General features: G+C 52.4%; 1 protein-coding gene across 23 annotated transcripts in view; it reads left to right on the forward strand.

The window, feature by feature from the left end:
* NFASC (neurofascin) overlaps positions 1–16,717 on the forward strand; it is a 171,058-nt gene extending 154,341 nt beyond the window's left edge. For 22 of the 23 annotated variants that reach the window (XM_016140324.2, XM_016140420.2, XM_016140414.2 and 19 more), the window contains 3 exons: positions 4,842–4,973; positions 7,296–7,365; positions 10,552–16,717. In XM_016140324.2, coding sequence (XP_015995810.2) covers positions 4,842–4,973; positions 7,296–7,365; positions 10,552–10,783 — 434 coding nt within the window. In that variant the 3' untranslated portion in view covers positions 10,784–16,717. Of the gene's footprint in view, positions 1–4,841; positions 4,974–7,295; positions 7,366–10,551 lie in introns of those variants that run through there. The other variant, XR_001596332.2, reaches the window with a different exon arrangement.
* The last annotated feature ends 6,563 nt before the right edge of the window (positions 16,718–23,280 follow it).

Raw genomic sequence — 23,280 nt, forward strand, 5'->3', positions numbered from 1 at the left:
TGGAACGGTCTGCCTTGAGGGTGGCTTGCCCATTTCTAAGTCAGGTCTTAGGGTGTGGTGTGGAAGGCACACAAAATATGGCCTGTAGTCCAGAGTAAGAAGCGTTGGGGCCTGTGTTTGCCAGGCTGAGTCCACCTTATCCCAGATCCCACTTTGTATTAGTTTTTTTTTTTTTTTAAGTGAGATATTGACATATAACATTGGTTAGTTTTAGGTGTACAACATGATTTGATATGTGTATATATTGCAAAATGATCACCACAGTAAGTTTAGTTAACATCCATCACCACACATAGTTACAAAACGCATTTGGTTTTGAACAGCCTTTTGTGTCCAAACTTCACAGAAAATCCTTTGACTGCTTCAATAAGGACTAAAAGTAACATTTGCATTTAACACGTTGAAGTCAAGAATGGAAAGCTACATTTGCTTTCTAAATTGCCTGTATGGGCTCTTTCCCTGGAATTGTGACTTTTTCTCCCAAGAGAAAGGGAGTCTCACAGAGACGCCATCAGGGTGTATCAGAACATCATCAGGAAGATGGTGGAGCAAACAGGCCTCTGCCGACATGCAAAGCAGAGCCTCTGCAAGAGGTGGGAATCTCCGTCCAAACATAAGTGATTCCTTCATCCCAGTATCTAGGCAATATCCCTGTGACCCCTAGCTGGGGTCAGAGAAGAAACTACAACAGTATCCCAGGTTAACCATATTATATTAGAATTAAGTTGATCATTAATCAATAAGTAGTCACTGACTACTTGTTACGTGGCCAACATCACACTAAGTACAAGGGGGCTCAAAGAATCCCGTTCTCAAGTCTTTCATAGTATCATTAGAAATCAGGACCTGGGAAACAGCAATTAAATGTTGTAAACAAGGGTGAAATTGGAGTTCAGAGGTTGCTGTGAGCTAGAGGAACAGGAGACTAGGGAAAGAGGGCAGATCGTGGAAAGGGAGAGCAAGAGGGGCGGCAGGGTGGGAAGGGCGCAGGGAGGGGAGGACCCGCACACCTGGAAGGCCAGGCCGGATGGAAGTGTCCTAGGAACATAACAATATAATGTGTCATTTTATTCTCTGGGGCTGAGAGGCAGAGGGTGGGCGGACCCCTCTGGAATGGCAGAGTGAGGTGAATATGAGAATTTTGGAAGGAGAAATAATAGCCCTTAGAGATGGGGAGAACGGCGAAGCCACTGGCAGAAGCAGGGAACAGGGAGGGGGCAGGAAGACACGTGTTGAATTTCGAGCAGATGGACCATCCAAGGAGCTGTTTGGAGGAAGCGCTGGGGTTACCGTGTGGAACTGGCTGGAGGGACAATGAGAGGTGACTAGAAGGACTGCCAGTTGGAAAGTCAGGACTGGCGGGCAGTGAAGGTAAGAGTCAAGGATGCAGAGGGAGGTTGGGGAAAGACCTACTCCATGATGGTAGATGAAGCATGTAGAGGGGCTTGACATCAGCTTCTTGGGAGCAGAGAAAGGAGTTGGCATGAACTGGAGACAAGGGAAGATTAAGGCGTTTACCTGTAAGAGGACAGTGCGTGAGCTAGGGCTGAAAGTCTGGCAGGTTCCTCAGGGGTGTTTAAGACACAAGAAGGGAAGAGAAAGCAAAGAAAAAGAAATTGAAAATGCTGGTTTTCAGAGATCCTTTCAGGATTGAGCTGCCAAGGAAGTGAGGCCTGGGTCCCACAACTGAGGGAGGGGTAGCTTCAGAGGGGAGAGAGGAGACCCGACCGACCTGGGACAAGGGATGGTCATCGTAGAGGCCGTGAGGTTTCACTGCTTCACTGGTGTCCAGAGGGGGATAGGTGGGGTCAATGCTGATGAGGGTGGGGAGGAGCAAGTCAAGGAGGACAGTAAGAGATGAGCAAAAGAATTGCCAGGAGGCGGTGAAGCCCAGCTGAAGTATGAAGCAAATGCGTGAGGGCCCTGAATCTGCGTCTTCCTCCAGCAAGTCTCATGGCAAGAGCAGAAAAATGCAGTAATTGGCAAGGAGACCCACAGCCGGGAATTGAGCTGATGCTGGAATGGGTGACCCACAAGGGAGGACAGTGCAGGTTAGAAGCCCCGTCAGGCTGAGAGGGCGAGTGGACGGAATTCAGGGAAGAGAGTGGAGCAGATGTGAGCCGAGCGCCTCCTGTGCGTAAGGCTCTGTCCCGGCACTGAGGGGAGAACAGGAACCCGACAGTCACTCCTTCAAGGAGCTTATTTTCTGGGAGGAAGGACCCAGAGTAGTCAAGAGCACAGACTCTAGAACCAAACAGGTCACATCTCTAGCGCTTAATAGCTCTGTGACCTTGAGTAAATCACTTAACCTCAGTGGCTCTGTTTCCTCATCTATAAAATAAGGATGATAATAAAAACCCACTTTATGGGGTTGTTGTAAGGATTAAATTAGAGAATGTGTGGGAAAGTACTTAGAGCAGTGCCCGGCCCCTGGGAAGCACTTGTAAGTGTAAACCGTTAGTAGAGGTAATAGTCTCCCCTCATCCGCGGTCAACCACGATCCAAAAATATTAAATTTCCCCAACCATCGTTACCGTCTGCTCCTGACAACCAACCATCAACATCATGGCTCAGTGATCCAGGATCACCCAAAGCAGATGATCCTCCTTTTGATGCGTCATCAGAAGGTCAGTAGAACCTAAACTAAGTCACAATGCTACACCATTTACCTCACTTCCTGTCATCACACAGGCCCCAGGTCATCTCACATCATCACAAGAAAGGTGAGTGCAGTACAATAAGATGTTTTGAGAGAAGCAGAGACCACATTCACATAACTTTTATTATAGTATATTATTATATTGTTCTTTTTTTATTGCTACTCTCATGCATAATGTATAAATTAAACTTTAGTATCTATATAGGGTTCAGTATTATCAATGGATTCAGGCATCCACTGGGGGGTGTTTGAGTGTACCCCCCCCAGGATAACAGGGACTACTGTATGTCCATTAAATGGTTACAAGTGCTGTGAAAAAGGTAAGTTAGACCCCTCAGACGTGGCTGTGTCGGGGAGAGGGCCTTTGCTTCAGCTGGGAAGGTCCAGGAAGGCCTTCCTGAGAAGATGACATTTTCTGAGACAGTCATCTGAAGAAAGAGCAGCAGATGCAAAGTCCCGGAGGCAGGAATGAGAGTGGCCAGTGTAGCTGGACTATAGAGAGGGGTAGGAGGTAGGACCAGGAGGTGGCCAGGGCCAGCTCTAATGGGACTTGATGGGTTAGGATAAGGAATGAAGGCTTTTCCCAATAGTAATGAGATGCGTTAGAGATTAAAGCAGAAAGTGATTTGACCTTATATGGGGTTTTGGGAAGACGTCCCTGACACTGTGTGGGGTATGGCCTGTAGGAACAGGAGTGGAAGCGGGGGCGGGACTTTCCCCGACAGCATTCGTAGGTCAGGGTAATTGCAGCCGTGTTCTATGGCACTCAGCCGCTTTCACCCCGGGCAGCCAGCTTGGCGCACTTGTTCATCAGTCTTCACCATTTACTGAGACCCTCTTGGTGCCACGTCCTTGGCTGGAGGGCTGTAAAGACAGTTTCTCTGCCCAAGAGGAGCAAAGAGCAGGAATGGGTCCAGATACCTGCTGCACAAAATAGCACAGGATGAAGATGCCGAAGCACAGTAAAGGCCCCCGGGGCCACCCCTCCGTTCCCCTGAAGGAGGCCAGATGCCTGGGGCTCCACGGGCTCTCAGCCCTCCTTCATTCTGGCTCCCACAGAGACTGCGCAGCCCGCTCAGCTGGCTCCAGTTACTTTGTGTCCGTTCTGGTCCTCTGATCCTTCCTCTCCTCCAGGTTTTGATTTTCAGGGCAGGCTGCATTCTCAGGAGGTGTCGCTTTTGCTCCAGTCCATAGGAAGGAGAGGGCAAGTGGGTCCTACCCAACCCACACCCCCTCCCAAGCCCTAACCCCAGCCATTGTGTCTTCTAGGGCACGGTCAGATGATGCCTGAGCGCCTGTCCTCTAGGCCAATCTACATGTCTGACAAATCACACAGCGATCTAGCAACGTGGAGACAGGTCTCCATGCATTCCAGGCAGGGACAGAGAGGGACTGACTGTCAGAGGGAGGGAGGGGCCAGTCGGCTTATCACAGCCACTGGGTGGGGGTGTGGGCGGTCTTCCACATGTAGATGTGGTCTGAAGTGTCTTGGGGTGTGCTGAAGGCATGGCCCCAGCCCCAGCTTGGCTGCCAGCCATCTAGGGTACCTGCAAAGGGTTGTCTACTGTCGGAGCGCACAGTCCAGCTGGGGAGTCATGAAGAAACCAGGGCATCCTGGAAGTTTACCCTGCCCAGACATAGTCTCAGGAAGCCTGGTGGCTTCAGGGCCATGATGGTGGGCAAAGTTGATATTCAGGGCCTGCGCTGGCTCTCAAAGTGTTCTTCTCACAGGTGTTTGCAACGTGACCATGGCCACTTCCCTGATTGGTAGCGTATAGGCTCCGTTTTCTCACCCCTGGCTCATTCATGGGAAGCTGTCCCTGCGTGGCCAATCCCTGACCTTCCCTCAATCCCCGCCAGGCTGTGACCAAGACGTGGTTTATAAGAATGCCATGCCTCCTCCTCGGGAAACTTCCCCTTCCTACAGGGTCTGTCAGCCTTCTGCTGCTTATTCTGCTCCTGTTCGCCCTTCCTCTGCTTCCTTTCTGACCCTTCGACCCTCCTTAATTATTTTCTTTGTCCCTGTAGCAGGGCAGTCTGGGCCAGAGGGCTGCTAGGTTATGGTAGCGGGAGGCACCAGGAGGAGCATCGATGTGAAGTAGCGGAAGCTCTTCCCGCACCTCTCCCTCTCCACCTTCTCCTGGCAAAAGCCTTCACGTCTGCTTCTGCCTTCCCTCCCCAGCTTACACCAACAACCAGGCCGCCATCGCCACCCAGGGCTGGTTCATTGGGCTCATGTGTGCCATCGCACTCCTGGTGCTGATCCTGCTCATCGTCTGTTTCATCAAGAGGAGTCGTGGTGGCAAGTACCCAGGTAAGATGTGTCAAAGGAGTGGGCTTAAGAGACTGGCCAGCAAGCTTTCCTGTGAGTCACCAGGTCCGCTGCCTTATCCGGGGTGCTCTGTTCTCTCAGTGAGCCCAACCCCTGCCAAACTTGGAAAAACAGTCCTCTTGCCTGTTCTGTGCATCTTAGAGCTGCCAGAAAGCACTTGAGTTAATTAAGTTTGCTGGAAGTGGGTGGATGGAGCGGTCCAGGCAGCTCCAGAGAGGATGGAAGGGACCCCGGCCCCTATTCAGAATGACCTTCCCCCCCTTGACTCACCATCCATCTGCTCAGTAAAATGGCTTTTTAAAGTCTGAATCTCATTAGAATCCTGTGTCTCAGAAAAGGAGAAAGGAAGAGAGGCATTTTCTCTAACCATGAGAAAGAAAATGTTGCGAGGAGGGATCTGGACAGAAGCACACCCGTAGAGGCCGGAGAGCTGGCTCTTGGCGTGACTAGGCCTGCATCACGGACACCTGAACAGGGGACAGAAGCTCCCACGTGCGGCGCAGACAGAGGCTGAGGGGTGGGTTGCACTGATAGGGACCCACCCTTAAAGGGCTCTGGGCTTTCCTAGAATCCCAAAGACGCATTTCTCTTCTGTGGGCCTCAAGGTCCTCTAGCCCAGACAAACCAAGGTCAAGGACAAAGGCCTCTAGCATTCTCGTTTCTGGAAATATCGATTGTTTTTCAAACAGGGGCAAGAAAGCCATCTGTCTGCGATGGGGTGGGTGGAGTAACAGGAGACAAGATAACGGATGACCCTTACAGTGAAAATCCTATTGGCCTGCAAAAGGAGATTGCTCCCTGCCCCCCAAAGCCCTGCCCACCAAACACCCCATGCACCCCAAATGCCTGCTTCTGTCCATCTCTACGAATAAATTCTCCTCTGGGCCCCCTCGAGAACTCAGAGGGAGAAGAAATTCTCTTTATTTTCTTTCCCTGCCCACTTACCCTCAAGACCCTAGGATTCTAAAGAATTATGCCTCTACTTGAAGTGAGCGGGGCATCTCTGAGTGAGGGCAGGAAATTGTCACTCTCGTTTTGGTGATGATGTTTTTTTTCATGTTGTTGTGCTGTGTTGGGAGCATTTTTCTTCTGTAAGAGAGAAGGCCAGAGTTAGGGAGAAGGGTGGCCTTACCGAGTTTACCCTCCCGTTCCAGGGGGCACTGGAACACCTGAGGAACTCATCAGATCAACTCTGAGCCTTCCTTTTCCCATTAGAAAGTGTCCCATTCCAGTTCTCCTTACAGCTGCACTTCTTCCTTCCAGCTACGGGGTAAACCCCTAGTCCATTAGAAAGATGAGTAAACCAGGAGCCGTGAGCCCTGGGCCCTAGTCTTTACTCCAGACTTATTCAGTCTGACTTCCTCTCAGAGCAGCTTGGCTTAGCTGAGAGGCTACTAAATTGATCACCCATCACCCATTGGACTGTCACCCCTGCCTCTCTGACGGCACCTGCTCATCCTCATTGTGCCAAAAAAGGCTGCCCCAACACTGCCCACACTCACTCATACTCAGTACCAATTAGTTATGTGATATGTTCCTTACCTCTCAAAGCCTGTTTCTCTCCCCTAAAATGGGGATTATTTTCCTGCCCTGTGCCTTAAAAAGTATATATAAAGAGTCGTTCATGAAGTGTTTGCTGTGGCTTTGTGCTGGGTGCCAAGGGCTCCAGAAGAAAAGATGATCCCTCCCTCAAGGACATTTCAGCTGGCTCGGAAGGAAGATCACAGCACAAGACAGGGCCTTGACGGACGTTTATAAATCACAGAGGAGGCATGGGAAAGGGGAGCCACGAAAACAAGTGAGGTCACAGCTGCGTGAGCATTTTCCATGCCAGAGGTGCGGAGTGGGTGCTCCTTGTGCCAAGGCACTCAGCTAGGAGCTCTGAAGAAACGTGTAGTTCTCCACCCTCGAAGAAGGAACTGGGACTCTGTCACAGGCGTAAGACACACATGCAAATAATTAGAATACAGCAGAATAAGAAACGTGCCAAGGAAAGGATCACATCCATTCAGTGTTTTGGGAAGACTTCATGGAGAGGTATGGGGAGCCAGGTGGGAGAAGAAGTTAGTTGTCAGAGGAGATATAAGGAAACTGCTGGCAATGAGGATGAGGAAGAGGCAGAATCAGCCTAGCGACTGGTTAAATGTAGGAGGGAAGAACAAAGGAGACATTGGTGGTGCCTTGTTGAAAGGGAGAGTGTCGCTGAACCCGGAGGCAGTGTCTTCTGGCTGTCTCGTCAGGGCTCTGCAGAGCGGGGCACACTCGGTCATCATGTCTATGTCTTTGCTTCTCTTATTGACCAAGTGCGAGAAAAGAAAGATGTCCCCCTTGGCCCTGAAGACCCCAAAGAAGAGGACGGTTCATTTGACTACAGGTGCGTGATCTCCTTGACTCCCGTTCACACACAGTGCCTCCTGTCAGCTGCTCTGTCTGTCCTCACTGCCCCCGAGACGGGGACATCCCCTCAGAGCAGCTGGACTTGGCTGAGAGCCACTGTATTGATTGCCCATTGGGCTGTCACCTCTGCCTCTCTGACAGCACCTGCTCGTCCTCATTGTGCCCCCACAATGCTGCCCCCACACTGCCGAACACGCATTCCATGGACAGCATTCCTCATTCTGCAGCATAACTCAGATTTATTAAGCTCTTATATGTGTTTCCACATTTTTACTCTGAAAATGAGCCCTCGGTCCTCTGCTCAGCTCTCAGCGTCCTCTCTGCCTATGCCCCACCCCAACCCTGAAGATAATTAACTGGGGAAACTGAATTGTCCTGAAGCAGGGACTAGGTGAGGGATGAAGGGTAGTGGTGGTGTGGCGGGGTGTTCTAGGCCTTTTCCTCATAAACTCGAACAATCGTCTCGCCTCTTGCCTGAAATGGGCCTTGGAGAGGCACACGGTCCAGATTGTCCCAAATGAGAGGACCACAGCCCAGACCTAGAAGGGACCTGCCCAAGGCTCTCATACTCGCCGCCTAGTGAGCTAGTGGCAGAGCTGTGGAGGCCAGGGGCCCCGCTTCGAGCTACTGCCATTGTCCTATGCCCATGCTCTTTCTCAGTTCCGGACAGGTCTCTGTATCTGGCTTAACAAAGTGGCAATTTGTCCTTTTTGATGGCAAGTGTATTTTGAGTCAAGGAACATTGCAGGGTAGGTCATGGACATCTCATTTACGGAGAAGTGGGGTGGGAGGAAATGCTCTCATCAGAGCCCCCCTTCCCCACGCCACCCAGTCACTCTTGGGCTAGATCACCCCTGTCCTCCTCCGACCTCTTCTTATCCCATCCTGGGCCTCCACCACTCTGTCCATCAGCAGCCTGGCAGGCAAGCTCAGATCAATGAGCGGCAGAGCCACTGCCCACACAGGAGCCTGTCTGGCGGCTTAAGGACCGTGTCTGTCCATCCAGTCACATTATCCCCATGAGCTTGCCAAAGGGCAAGCACTAGAGGCCCCTCCCCTGACTATCCTCACCACCGCTGGTGGGGCCCAGCACCCTCATGAGCTGAGAACTGTTCCCTGATCATCAGTAACAGGCCACGGGCCTTTCTTTCCCCCAGGCCCTAGAATGGCCACAGAGAGGTGAAGACCTCCTCAAATACAGGGCCAGGCAGCCTGTGCTGTGAGAAGCTGCTCCCTTGGGGATGGGGAGAGAGGATCCATCCTAGAGTCCCTACTGGGATAAGTCCAAGAGCCCTAAACTGGGGAAGGACTAAAAGTAATACATCAGAGGAAACACCAAGTTTCTAGGTGGGACAGGCCTGGGGACATGAAGGAGCATGGCTCACCCTTGTTCCACTCTGGCCTAGCTCCCAAGTCCTCTCTGGTGGGGCCCTCTGCTTCCCTCTCCCTCGTCTGTCCACCCGGTCCTCTAAGGTCTCTAGGAAGGTAGGCTGACAGGGCTAGGCCCGGGTTCCCCAGTCATTCTGACCTCTCTCAAGCTTCCCTTAGGACAGGTCTGTGCTTTCCAGATCTAGATCCTCTTTCCCCTCAAACACCGGACACACTGCAGCCCCCTCGGGTAGGGTGGAGGGCCCTGGGGAGCGAGGGCCTGTGTAGAAGCCCGGCAGGCAGGTGGGGCGAGGAGCCTGGTAATTGGAATCTGCTAGTTCTCTGAGCGCCCTTCTAGTTCTTCAAGTGTAAGGGGAAAAAAAAGATTCTGCTGGTTCTCAAAAGGTGAGTTCCACTTCCGGTACAAACCCTGGAAACCAACGTCCCTCACTTAGGGCATCCCTCCTATAGCACTGCCTGGGAACACAGTTAGACTGTGTTAATGGGTGCATCCACTAAGTGCATGTGAGTTGCGGGGCGGGGGGGGGGGGGGTGGGGGTGGTGTCATTAATAGCTCTTCACCTTCTGAGGCCCAGCTCCTCTCCCGCTCTGGCTCAGGGCCCTCCCCTGACAGCTGTCTTTGCCCAGCACTGCTGTTAGGAACTAGAACAACTCCTCAGTATGACGCAGCTCAGCCTGTTGTTTTCAGCACGCCCAGGAAGGCCTGAGTGTCATGTCACCTGGGGCAGGGAAGGGGGCTATGAGTGTCTGCTCAGACCGCGGGGCACCACAGTGGTCCCGAATCCCACCGCCTCCTGCCTGGGAACTCGGCTCCCTTCTGAAGTGCAGCCAGCAGCACCTGGGCCCCACTCCGAGCCTAAAGGGCAGAGAGTTTTCCAGCCAGGGGAAGAGCTGTGGTGCTTGAGCAGACAGATGCCCTGCCTCTGGGGGTGTCTCACTTCCTGGGGCCACAGCAGGCACAACCGTAGCTGCCACTTTAAGCATCAGCCTCCAGGCTCTCTCTGCACAGGAAGAGCCTCAGGGCAGGCGCCGGGGCCTGAGGAGCAGGGCAGGAGCCTCTGTGCCTTGCTATCTGTTTCAAGTCCCTGGCTTCTGTTACCCGCATGCCCCTCTTTCCTCACACCCCCTTTCACTTGCTAGCCCAGAAGCAACAGCATCTGTTTGTAAACCTGAGAGAAATGACACTTAGAGAGAGGGAGAGGCAAGGCAAAGATTTGTTTCTTTAAGAAGCAAACCCCAGCTTTTCGTCAAAGGCAGAGCCTTTCCAGACAGAGTCACAAATCACAGAGAGTCAAACTAGTCCAGCCCCTCCTGATGGGGAGACTAAGGCCCAGGGAGAAGGACTTTCCCGAGACACAGAACCACGCAGCGACTAGAACTGCCATCCTGACTCTTCCCGTCCTGCCTGGTCTTGCAACATTTGGCTCTGCCTCATCCGAGGTGGCCGTCCTCTGTCTGTTTCCACCCCAAAGAGTAGCCTGGCCTCATGGACAGCACCCCAGATCAGGAGTCTGCAGTGTGGGCTCCCATCCCAGCTCTACACCTCACCTTGGAGAAGCTGCTTGTCCTTTCTAAGCCATGGTTTCCCTTCTGTAGAACTGGATGGACAGGGGAGGGCTGGCCCGGGTAGTGCCTGAGGTGCTGTCCTCTCTGAGCTGTATGTCACATGTAGCGCGTGTGCTTGGCAAGAGGCCAGCAGCCCTGCTCCACCCCGCTTGGGCTCGGGCAGCCCTGGGCTGGGCTGGGCCCTGATTCTCTGTCTCTCTCCGGCCAGTGACGAAGACAACAAGCCCCTGCAGGGCAGCCAGACATCCCTGGACGGCACCATCAAGCAGCAGGAGAGTGACGACAGCCTGGTGGACTATGGCGAGGGCGGCGAGGGCCAGTTCAATGAGGACGGCTCCTTCATTGGCCAGTACACAGTCAAAAAGGACAAGGAGGAAACTGAGGGCAACGAAAGCTCAGAGGCCACATCACCAGTCAACGCCATCTACTCTCTGGCCTAACGGAGCCCCCAGACACAACCACTACTTTGCAAGTGGGAGGAGGGGAGAGGGGGAGACGAAGCCACCACCACCTTCAGGGACAAGGGTACAACATGGGGGTCTGCCAAGCCGTGAGGACCACTGACCACCTAGCCAACCACAAGTCCCTTCCCAACGACCCCACATATAGCCGGGTGCCATCTGTGTGGGAAAGCTACAGCCTTGGCTAAGCTCAGCTGGAGGGCGCCCTGACCCCTTGCTCAGCCTCACAGCCGCCCTGAGCCTTCCACCCAACTGCCTGCCCTTGACCTCGGACACACACTCACCGATTACTGTTGGTTCCGATACTTTTCATTGTCTTTACTTTTGCTTTGTGCATCTTCTCCTCCAGACCCAATGTCTCCATTTTTTTTTCCTTTTGAAGTGTCCCTGGAAAAAGAAAGACTAGGTGGATTCTCTCCTAGAAAACTGCAAAGATAGGCAAAAAGGATTGGTCCACAAAAGAAGATACAAAGAAGCTTCAGTATTCAAACCATGCCGGGCCAACGTATTTCCGAAGGATGCCTTTCTCGCCATATGCCTCCCTATGCCCGCAACCCATCCACCTCGGCCTTGTCAGTTGCTGAGCTGGGCTTGGCTTCTTTCTGGAAAATGACAGTATTTTTGGCAGGGATAGGGTGGCCAGGCCTCCTTGCCTTGCTCTGGCTTATTGGGAGGTGGGCTTACCTCTTGCTCCTCGCTCTGACCCTGCCCCTTCCTCCAGAGTGTCTAAGACAAGAGCTGCACTGACTCTGACGAAGGAATTTGAGGAACAGGAGTGGGCACTGATGGAAAGGACTTCGACCCCAGTGACCGTGTACCTCAAGCAGAAGAAAATCAGGCATCTGGTCCCTGGGGAGCTGTGCTCACCTAAAGAGAGAAGAAAAGGGCTGGGTTTGTAGAGAAGGAGAGAAGACACCTACAGCATCCAGAGTAGGAGATGCCCCCAACCTGGCAGGGGCCTACTGCCCTCAAGGAGATGGAACCCCATGATGCAAAAAGCTTTGCTGGTGTGTTCGGGGGTGCAAAGCACTGCTTCCCCTTGCATCTCTAGCAGGTCTCATCTCTCCGGTCAATTCTGTATGACGTTGAAACTGTGTGGATGGGGCCCTGTTGCCCCGAGACTGAGCCGGTGTGCCCTTTCCTTAGGGTATTTACATATCAGGAGACCTTGTGGGGACACTGCGCTAACAGTGCCGTGAAGCCTGGCCTGGAGGACTCAGCGCTCTTCCTATGCCTTATGCAGCTCTGATCTGTCCCTGTAGTTCCCAGGCTCCCAGGCCCCCCCCCCCCGCAAGCCTCGAAGCCTCCAGCAATGTCTGTCTCAAGGAGAACCGGGCAGCCTATGCAAGCAGCACAGCAGAACCAGAAGCAGCCACTCTGACACATGCCCTGCAGCACATCGCCCCAGATGGAGACACTTGCAGACCCGCAGTTCTGAGACGAGAGGCGCTGCCTTCTACCCCGCCTAATCCACTTTTGAAACCAAAGGTACCTAGCCTCAGAGGAGAGAGATCTTGAGCCCAAGAGTCACCCTTTAGCTGTTGCTGCAGCCAGTGTGGGTTTCAGGAGGGGGAAGGTGACCCTAGTAATGGGCCACCCGCCACAGGCACAGCCTCTGATTTGAGCCTCCAGCTGCTTGCCAGGGGGCCTGGGCGGGAAGAGGGCTGTCCTTCAGAGACTTTATTAAAGCACCACTTGCCATGTGTTTAAGCCACAAAGGTATTAGCAATGCTTGTATCACTTAGTAACCAGTCAGTGAAGGTCAAGCCCATACATACACATACTCTGTCTGCAGGTAAGAAACCATAGCCCAGAGCTGAGCCAATTATGTTGTTTTTGAACCTGAGAGTGAATAATTTTCCTTTGGCCCCAGCGATGGCCAAGTTTGCTCTCTGAAAGCCCAAAGGCAGCTCTCTCATGATGACAGGGTGACTAGCAGGGGGCTGGGGAGTGAACTCAGGGGTCTCCTCCCCTGCTGTCCTCTGACACCTGCCTGTGCTCAGCTGGGGATTCCTGCAGCCTAGGCCCAGGGTCCCTGAAGGGAATGTCCAGGAAGTAGACCCCTGAGCTGAATCAGGACTGGCCTTTCCAGAAAACACTATGGATCTGAGCAGGATAGTCAGTTTCTCAGGCCCTGAGTCCATATTGCACCATACCCACTAATGAACTCCTTATACTAAAAACAGTCTCTTAGAGCAAGAAGTCTATGAGAGGTCATCGTACCCATCCTTCTGCCTCTGGAAGGGCTGCTGCACAACTGATGACCAGGGAAGGGCTTCTGCTACCACTGGGTCTTGGGAAGCGGTGATTCCTCAGCCTGTCTCTGCTCCTTGTTCGTGTCCTTCCAGGCTCTGAGCCGTCCCCCATCAGCCCCATCACGGGACTGCCCACACCACCACGCCATCACAGCCCTTGTGACAGGCAAGAGCAAACCCGGGCCTGAGGAACCAAGTTGTCCCCAAGCAAAGATGGCAGGTGCTTGGAGATATGTGCAGGTTGAAGCATTAGGGCTGGGGAGGCAGCCCGTCCAGTGAGAAGAGAGTCCATTTTCAATGGCGCCCATGCCAGAGTCCACCCAGCTCAGCAGGAGGGCAGTATTGCCCTGCACTCCCTGCCAGCTGGGGCTCAAGCAACCACCCTAAAACAGCCAACATCGGTGCCAGGAGAGGGTACTTCAGCCCATCTGGCTAGGGGCCGGGGGGAGGAGGGGGGAGGGAAGTGTAGGTCATCTCGTAGTGACTACATGTTCCATTGCCTGTTCTGCGATCCCACTGTGTACTTGGCCAGAAGAGCTGTGGATTCCTGTGTCCTCATTTTGTCCAGTGACCTGCTGAGCACATACTCTTGAACATCAAGTGTGAGCCAGGCTCTGAGCCAGGGGTACCATGGTAAGAAGCCAGATGTGGCCCCTGCCCTCTCAGGACTAGCAGTCCTGGACCTGAGTCTTGGGACACAGTGGCATTGATTGAGAGCACTCTGAGCATGTAAGCAGCCAATGGCCCCAGGCTCAAAGGGAGAAGCTTCAGAGGGAGAACTTGGTCAGGGGGCCTGGGCATGTGTTTAAGCCAGGGCATCAAAACCCACAGGGGGCGGTTGGAGAACAGTCCTGCCTCCTGAGCCTCTGCTCTGCCCCTTGGGGCAAATGGCTTGACTTGTCTGTGCCTCAGTCTCCCTATTCAGTCTCTCCTTGAATACATCTTCCCACAGAGTGTCTGGGGAGTACACCACTGCAGGGCTAGGGGATGGCTGTCTCCTGCCTTGCCTGGGTTATGGGGAACGGGTCCTGTTTTTGAAGAGATGGTCGAGTTTAAGCTAAAGGGAAAACTAGCTCCTTCCCTTGCCCTAAGAGGTTGGAGGCATCTGGTCTACCCTCTTCTTGGCACATCCTGAGGTCTGGAGAGGTGTCCCCCTGTCCGAGAGGCAGCCAGTGCCAATACTGCTCACCCTGCAAGGGGTGTTTGCCCCTGGCACAGGTGGTGCTTTCAGAGTTTCCCTGAGCACAGTCAGCCCTGGCAAAGGGGTAGAAACAGATCCAAGGACATGTGTGGGTGTCCCAGCTGAGGGGCTGCCTCCCCCCACCCATACTCAGCACCCACACGTGGGCATACACACCACAAACCAAGGCCCCGTCGCAGGGTGGCACCTCAGGGAGAACAACACAGATTATGACATTGTCTCGGAGAGGGCGAGTCCGCACCCAGGCCCGCCTCAGATGAGACACGAATGGCTCTGTGCAGTGCACAGCTCAGGCGGGGGAAGAGGCTGCCCAGGCTGGGCCCGCTTTGGGCGATCCCTGAGGGCACAACTGAGGCAGAACAAATCTGATGCAAAGGAGAGGGGCCTTCCCCAGCAACAGCACAGGCCGTGGCTCTGAAGGGCTCTTGAAGCCCTTTGCAGGAGCAGAGCCAAGTCCCAAAGCATTCATAAACAGCCCTGTGATGGAGGGGGTGTGGACCTAACACATTTGCCTCTCTTTGCAAGGCTGCTTCGCTAACACTGAGTTGGTGAGGCTCCTTGGGCTTTTGGTCAGCAGGGGCTGGTGCCAGGGAACCACTTCTCAGTGGGAGGACGGCAGGTGCCTGGGATACAGGCACGGAGCACACTCCTCACTCTTGGCACCTTGGTCACCATGCCAGCAGCCCCTGCCAAACACAGTTAGGTCCACTAAAAAGTTACCCTGTGGGTCTTGGTTGAGCTGTGCATGGTGACAGGAATAGCATATAGGAGGTCCGTGATTTAAAAAAAATAATAAAATAAAAAATATTAGAGGAGTCAAACAAATGAAACAAAGCTTAAAATATCAGGAGACTCGGTGTTCTGGGCAGAGCCCAGCTCCTAGTGGCCGTCTCCCTTGAAGCAAGCAGGGACGACCCGCAGACGTTCAGACCAAGCCAGAGCTGCAGCCTTTCCTTCCCTCCCCTCCAAAGAATGAGCCTTCTTGAGACAGGTTCAGAGGAGGATTTGAGGGAAAGACGAACCATCCAGGGAAGCCAGAAGGTCCCCACCAAACAGTATCTCGAGCCACACCCCAAACCAGTGCTCCTCCGTCAGTATAATAGTATTAAATGGATGTCCCATAATGACAAGGATGGAAATGGGATAGGTACAAAGGTGTGTCTAGCTTAGGATCAGTTCAGATTTCAGCGTGTGAAGGACTCACAGAGCTGATCTGATTGAAATGACTCATCGTACAGACTGGGACACTAAAATTCAGGGAGCCGAAAGGGCTTGCCCAAGATCACACAGCTCGAAAACTGAGGTGAGGGCAGGGCTTGAATGCCGGGCCTCTAACTCCTCGTCCAATGTTCTTCATCTCACCCCAGCTACCTTCTTGGAAAGGGTGAGGGGATTACTTAACTCTGTCCTGCTGGTTTGCCCTCTCATACCCCTTTATCTTCTCCCACATCCTCCCCGAATGAGACACAAAGATCTTTCTGAGTCAAAAATCAGTCAGTGTGTGACAGCCTGTGGTGTTCAGGGCAGACCTAGGCCAGGAGAAGGTTGGCGAGGTGGCTGGCTTCTGTCACTGTGAAGCCTGGGCTTATCTGTTGCTCGTAACACGTCAGCCGAGAGCATGGAGAGCTTTCTGTCCACTCCGCCCTTGGCCACAGGGTGCCACGGGGCAGCGGGGCCCATGGAAGCTCTGCCACCCTGGGATTTGCTGGGCTGGACTTTGGCACTTGTAAAGACTTCAGTGAAGCAATAAACGCAAAAATCTGGGAAAAGAAATCCAGAATTTGTGCTCTGCTCTGTTTCTTTTTCAAAAACGATGCAGATCAGATGACCCTGCCCCACTCCTTTCTGACCCCCGAACGCAATGTCCTCAGTCAGTGTTGCCTCCGGCCCCCCACCCCGCACCTGGCTTCCAGCTCTCTGCCAACGTCACGCTCCTCCTGAGCTGAGCGTCAGTCGTCTGTGATGTGGCCACCTTCTGTCCTGGTCCCAGCCCAACCCACACTGGACCCCGGAGGACCTCTCGCCGTGCACCCACCCCCCAACACACACGTCCCCCACCATCCCGACTCGTTCCTTCTGGTGGGGACATGTATTCCCAGTGTCTCCATCCTTTCTCGCATCTGCGCACACCCACAGATTGATCGTTTTTCCTTTTGGTTAAGCGTTTACCTTGCCGTGGCAGACCTTGTTTTAACTCCTCTCACATCGTGTTACTTCCTTTCTGTGAGTTATTTTTGCATTAACCAGCATCAGCGACAGATGCGTCTGTGAGGGGGTCACGCACGACCTTCAGCAGGGAGGATGTCTGGGCCGCGGAGGACCACCTAATACATGGACTTATAAACTGACTGCATGAGCAACGAAAAGGCCAAATTATTCAGAATTTTTTTTGAATCACTGTAAAAAAAAACTGATTTCTTTTGTATAGAGAACACTAAACGTATAATAAAAGTTGTTCAAAATGGACTCTGGCCACATGTTCATTTTCCTTTGTTAATGGGTCAGAGAGGAATGTCAGGGGGTTAATGACAGAAATGAATCAAAGGGTTTTTCGTGGGCATACAACATCGAACTTCTGTGATACCGGCCCCCATCTTGAAGTTGGCCTTATCCCGGAAAACTCATTGGTACAATTTGTTTTAAACAGAGTGGCTGACATGGGAACGTCTACAGCCATGAGGCTCCCCGATTCAACGCGACTGTGTATGTGCTCACGTGCCACTGCGGAAGTGCCACGCTGGGATTCCGGGGGGAGAAGCGTGCAAAGCCGCGTCTCTCTCTGCACCTCTGCTCACAGATGGGAGAACCTAGCGTACGCCCTGCATTGTGCCTGGCACAGAAGACATTTAACATCGCTGAATAATTAAAACCGCTTACAACAAACCAAAAAGCCCCTATCCAAAGGCTCGAAGGAATCGCAGTCAACAAGCAAATAGAAAAGGAAAAGAGCGGAGAGGACCGTGTTGGCTGAGGGGCGCTGCTCGCCTTTCACCACGCCTCTCATCTTCATGTCAGGGGCCCGTAGTTGTTCTCACCGAGTGACCAAAGACCATCACCCAAGCAGGATGAATGGTGAGGGACCCCAGACCTCGTGACCCCCTCCCTTGCCTCAGGGTGCTCTGGGGCTAGAGAGTGGTCACGGCAAGGAGTTGTTTCTGCTCATGTAGAAAGATAACTGGTAGTTTATAGGCAATAATGGGGCGGGGGCGGGGGGGGGGGTGGCAAAAGGATTTTCCTGAAAGTGCAGACCCAGCTCTCTTGGATAAAGAACCACGAAGCAACTCTCCAACCCACCTGTGTTTACTCTCCCTTCACAAGTCCTCAGAACAGAGCATTGACCTGAGAGGTTATTGCTTCATTAGATTAAAACGAGACCTTATTTCCAGGTCTAGCGCCCCCTGAATTGTTAGATAACTCATTGTGTATGTCACACAACACAACCTGTGAAGCTCCCTATTCACTCCTTGGCATAGGAGAAAGATTCTTTCTCATCGCTCCCAAGTGCACAGGCTGTCTCTGAAAGCTGCCCCCAGGTCCATTCGTACTGTCCCACCATCAGTCCAACCCTCGTTCTAAGTCGACAGTCTCTTTGGCTCCTGTGTTATCTACTCCTCCCTTGTACCTGCAGCGAAAAAGAGCTTCTAAAATACAAATCTGATGTCACCCTTTCACTTGATCCCTTCAAGTTTGCTACAAGAGGGCAAACTAAACTCCTTGGTTTGGCATCTTTCACGAACTGACCCTTACCTCTGCGGCCTCGTTTTTCACCACTCCTCACATATACCCTAAATTCTAGCTATTTCCAAGCTATTTCTAACTCTCCTTGACATGTAACGATCTCTCACTCTTCTCAGCTTTGGCAATTTAATTCAGCTCAAAAGCACCTATTAATAAATAACCTACCCTGTGCCAATTAATGATGTAAGTTAAGTAGGATAGAGTTCCAGTCCTCAGGAAGCTCAGATTGTCAGAGGAGGCAGTCAAGTAAGCAAAAGCAATGTCATAGTGCCCGGGACAAAGGGCCCAATAAATGTGGGTTCAACAAATGAGTTATGACCCAAAGGTGAGTCTGCTTGGAACAGCCTCCTCTGGCCCTTCGATAGCCCTGTTCTTTGGGATTCACAATTGCTGAAGCTGCAGCTTACAACCAGGCCTTGTAACAGTGATTTCAGGCTCTTTCCTCTTTTCTAATTCCAAATACCTCTAACCCCCTTTCACCTTACAGATCGTCTCTCCTGGGCTCCTTGAAGACAGGCCGTGTCCTCTGCGCTAGGTCACATATCTTTGACAATCAGCTCAGGTGACACTATCTCAGGAAGTCTTCCCTGACACCCGATCCAGCTCACACAAGTACACACGCGCAGACGTCTGCTAGGTCTGGTGTAGAGCCCCTCGCTCTGTCCAGAACACTTATTTTATGTCTCTCACTGAGGCAGGGAAGCGAGGGGAGGCATTCAACATTTGTTGTTTATTTCTTTCACTATTTTATGAACATCTGAGTATAAAAGACCAATGCCTGGCACAAAGCAAGGACAAAATGAATGAATGAGTGAATGAATGTGACAGCTGCTCCTTTGAATTCAAGGTTTGTGTGTCACCCTTTTCAGATATTGGCTATTTGGATGTCGGACTTGCATATGACATTTTGGGGGTGGGGGGATGGATGGTCCACTGGTTCAGTTTTAGAGCAGGAGCCCCACTCAGGGGGGCAGGACAGAAGTGAAAAGACAGCAAGCATCTTATTTGAAGAAAGCCAACCTCAATTCAGCTGAGGCCAAACAAAGCACTGTGTCTCTTCAGAGCCCCAGGGACCCCAGAATATCTGTCATCTCTCATTCCAGTCTCCTGAAGTCTGCCCCTCCCAGCCCATTAGAAATGCTAATCTCCAGCTTGGAGCTGGATTAACTGACCCAGTGGGAGGGGGCAGACATCCTCCAATCTTTATTAAGAGCGAAGGCTGTACTCCCTCTTGCCCAGCTGCCCCCAAAGAGGGGAAACCTGGGAATTCGATATAGCCGAGACTCTCATCAGGGCAGCTTCTACTGCTCAACACCATTTTAGGTGGAAGAAAGCAGGGAGGGCCATTTCTGCCTCCCCCTCCCCACTTAATGCATCAGAGCCCATTTGTTTGATGTCAGTTCCTGCTGGAGCACAGACCAAGCAGTGGGCCTCAGAGCAATTTGGAGCCACAGCTGCGGCCCATCAGCCCAGCCCCCAACCCCTACCCTCCACCCCATCCTAGCCCTAGAACTTACTGCTGATCAGCCCCAGACCCCACAGCAGAGAACATGGCTTTGTGTAGACCAGGGAATAGTCTGCCAGGGTCCACAAACAGACAGACTCTCAGCCCTAGCTTGGGTTTGACAGGAACTCATTTTACCACACTGAGCAGGAATTCAGACCCCGGTGTCCTAACAGAGAGGGTGCACTGTGGCTGGAGGACGGGGGAGTATTTCCCTCTGAAGCAAACAAAATTACTCACTGTATATTTAACACCACAACTGAACCTCTAACAAGCCTGGATCAGGGATCGATCTGGGCAGGGAGTTTGCAATAGCAGCAGGAAAGAGTCCTGTATAATAGAGCGTTCAGGAAAGCTTGGAACTCCAGGGCAGTGGGCGGCAGGGGCAGTGGAGGTGTGTGGGGGGGGGGGGTGGGTGGGACAGGTGAGGAGCAGAACCAGGCAGAAGAAAGATTAGAGTAGTGGTTCTCAAAGTGCGGTCCCTAGACTGGTGGCGCAGAACCACCTGAGAACATTTAGAAATGCAAATTTCGGGGCCCCACCTGGACCTACTGTATCAGAAACGGAAATCTGTGTTTTAACAAACTCTCCAGGTGATTCTGATGTAAGCTAAAGTTTGAGGACTGCTAGATGTGAGGGGCACAATGAGAAGGCTGGGCACTCTGAGATGGGAGCCTTCCCTGTGCTCCCCAAATCGTCAGTCGAGCCTGCCCAAATTGATGAATTTGCTTCATGTGAGTGGATGTTTTATACAAACTCACAAAGTCAGCGAATTCTACATCCAAATTGATGCAGAGCGAAGCAGAGACCACAGGAGAATCAGGAGTCCGAGAACACGCCCCCAAGAATTACAATTTGTGGGGGAAATTTTGACTTTCACAGACTGTGGAATTGGCAGGGAACTGATGTCGAAGAGGCAAAAGGGCACCAGATGGTATTTGGGTCCAAATACATTTAGTGTCTTAAGAAGAAAAGGAGAATCATGCTGATGCCTGCTGACTGTGTGAGGCAGAGTTATGTGCGCTTTATGCGAATTATCTCTTTAACCCTCACACATGCCCTCTGAGGCAGGTGGCTTTACATCCCACTACATATGAGGAAACCGTGGCTCCAAATGGTCGAAATATTTGCCCAAGGTAAGCGACAGCCGGAACTAGCTGCCAGACCTGTTTGCCTCTGAAACCTCAGCGTTCACTCTCGCACTTGGGTGTGAACTGGCATCTGTGAAGAATTAGGCACTGCAATTCGAGGAGTTGTGCCAGAGCAGCCCCTGCTGGCTCTGATACCTGACGGGGGACAGCTCACCCCTCACTACTCCGCTCTGCTACAGAAGGACTTGCAGGCTCCCGACTCCACCCCAGGACAACCCAGAAGAGCCCAGGAGAGGGTTGCGGGTGCCCTGCTCCTTGTGGTCATGCGGCAAGCAGGCAGCGAAGCCATAGGCGCTCATGCTTCTCCACGTCCGCCTTGACCGGAGAAAGAGCTGGGCTCTGCAGAGAGGTCAGGCAAGTCACTTAACCCTCTTTGCCTCAGTTTCTTCATCTATAAAACAGGGATTGTACTTGGGTTGTTACAAGGATCAAATCCTTTAAAATGTGAAAAGTTCCAAGAAAAGTACCTGATGCATAGTAAGCACTAGAAAATAATTTGTTAAATTTAAATGAATGAATGAATCGCTTATGCTTTCCCCTTCTGCCTGCTAGAATGTTCTCCCTGGCCTCTATTTCTTCCTTAAAAGTCCTCCCCATCCTTCCAGGCAGGCTCGAATCTCACCTTTCATAACCACCTTGGCACAGAAGGCTGTCTCCCTCTTGTCCTTCCCACTCCCCCCACCCCTTGGCCTTCAGCATAAGCTCCCAGCTTGTCTCTTCTCTACCTGGCCAGTCTACAAACCTCTGGATCAGTACCTCACACATCTTGTACCTTGTGGCACCCAGCACTGTACCTCATGCACTGAGTTATCCACTGATCTTTGAGACTTAGTGGTCTTCTCAGGGCGAGCAGGCCCCACTTGTATTCAGGCTGTCTGTATTACTGTATTTACTGCCCAGCTAATACTTTAGTCTGTGTGGTATTGATTTGAGGTGGGGGAGAGGGGAGAGGCAGTATTTGTCTTTCTAAAAGCAAATTTACCAGGTTCCAAGTGGCTGGATGTAAGGGTGATGAGTATTGAGAGCTAGAGATTCGTTCTACAGCCCCATTAATTAACTTTCCCAAAGTCCCCTAAGTGCTCTTGTAACTCTTTCAAGCTTAGGAACCCACTTTCATTTATCGGAAAGGACTGTCCATATTTCACCTCCTCCCTCCTGTCCCTTCTAGCTCCAGCCTAGCTGTTAGGACATTGCACAACTGTCTACCCATATGGCAGAGGAGAATAAAGCTAGACATCCGGAAGGCCTGGCCTGGTCCCAAGAGAGAAGGACCACAAGGCAGGACTCAGCCAGTGTCCCCTCCACGAGCTCTCACAGCCCTGGTCCAGATGGACTTGGGTGTAGTAACCTCCCTAGGGTTATTTTCTCTGAGACTTAGGAGCCCAGCTCCCACACTTAGCACGGGAGACGCCACCTCCTCCAGGCCGCAGGCATGAGAGTCTCAACACTGACAGCACTTCTCTCTCGGGGAAAGGGAGTTTGGAAGAACTCATCATCAATTCGATCACCTCTAAGGTCCAGAGGGGCTAAAACTGGCCATCCTTCTCCCTGCCAAGGCCCCACAAAGACCTCCATGAGAACACAAAACAAGCCCTTCCCCATGAACCACATCGGCCAGCCTCCCAAGCGTTCTGCAGGGCTGTGCCCTAATGTGGCCGGGGCAGTCGAGCCCGCAGACTAACTGCAGGGAGGGCACGGGCTGGACTGGATGCGCACCAGGCCGTCAGGGCAGTCTCGCACGCAGGGTCTTCGCAGAGCCCCTCTCAGTAATGTGCGCGGGCTCAGAGGCATGGGACACCAGGGCTGCAGTGAGCCCTGGTCCAACCCCCCATTCTATAGATTCTGCACATCAAATGTTACATCCCAAACTGCGGCACACCCCGCAAATGCCCTCTGCCTTCCACATTAGCTAATGCCTCCTTGGAAAAGCAGGCTCACGTTTCAAATTGTAGCCAACCAGACTACATCTGAAAGGGCTGAGGGTTTTTCTAGGGAGAAAAGATACACTTGCAAATATACTCATCCTAAACCAGATAGAACCCGTTTGAGATTTTCAGCTACCCTAGACCCTCAGGGGCCCTCCAGTCTCCCAGGAAAGCAGAAATGAGCGGTGCTGGTGGGGGGAAGGCGGGAGCAAGAAGAGATGATATGGTAATTCTCAGGAATCTCATCCTGAGATTGAAGAATATGTAAGTATAACTTGAGTTCCATGAGCAGGCAGACCCCAGACCAGGCAGAGACTCTGCATCCTCTTCGCTCCCTCTTCTCGACGCTGACATCCGCCCCTTTCCATTTCCGATTCTCCAGCCCTCCTTCAGAGCTGTCAGGTGCACTCTCAGGGGTCCATCAGTAGCTTTTAAAGGAGCCCCCGGCTTTCATCCTATTAGTGAGCCAGGGAGTAATTACGACTTCATTAGCCAAATAAGTTCTTGGTTCAGAGACTTCCCCCCACAAAACAAAACACACACCCGCTTCCCTCCATCTGAAGTCTGTCCCCTGGGGCATCAGCTAACAATGTAGAGGGACTCCAGGGAAATAGGAAGGGGGAAGAAGCCAGGGATGGCTAGCCAAGGGGAGGAGGCCCACAGCCCCCCTCCTCCATAGCGCATCTGTCGGCTGGCTGGCCC

Source organism: Rousettus aegyptiacus, unplaced genomic scaffold, assembly GCF_014176215.1.
Source record: "Rousettus aegyptiacus isolate mRouAeg1 unplaced genomic scaffold, mRouAeg1.p scaffold_m13_p_17, whole genome shotgun sequence".
Taxonomy (NCBI): Eukaryota; Metazoa; Chordata; class Mammalia; order Chiroptera; family Pteropodidae; genus Rousettus; species Rousettus aegyptiacus.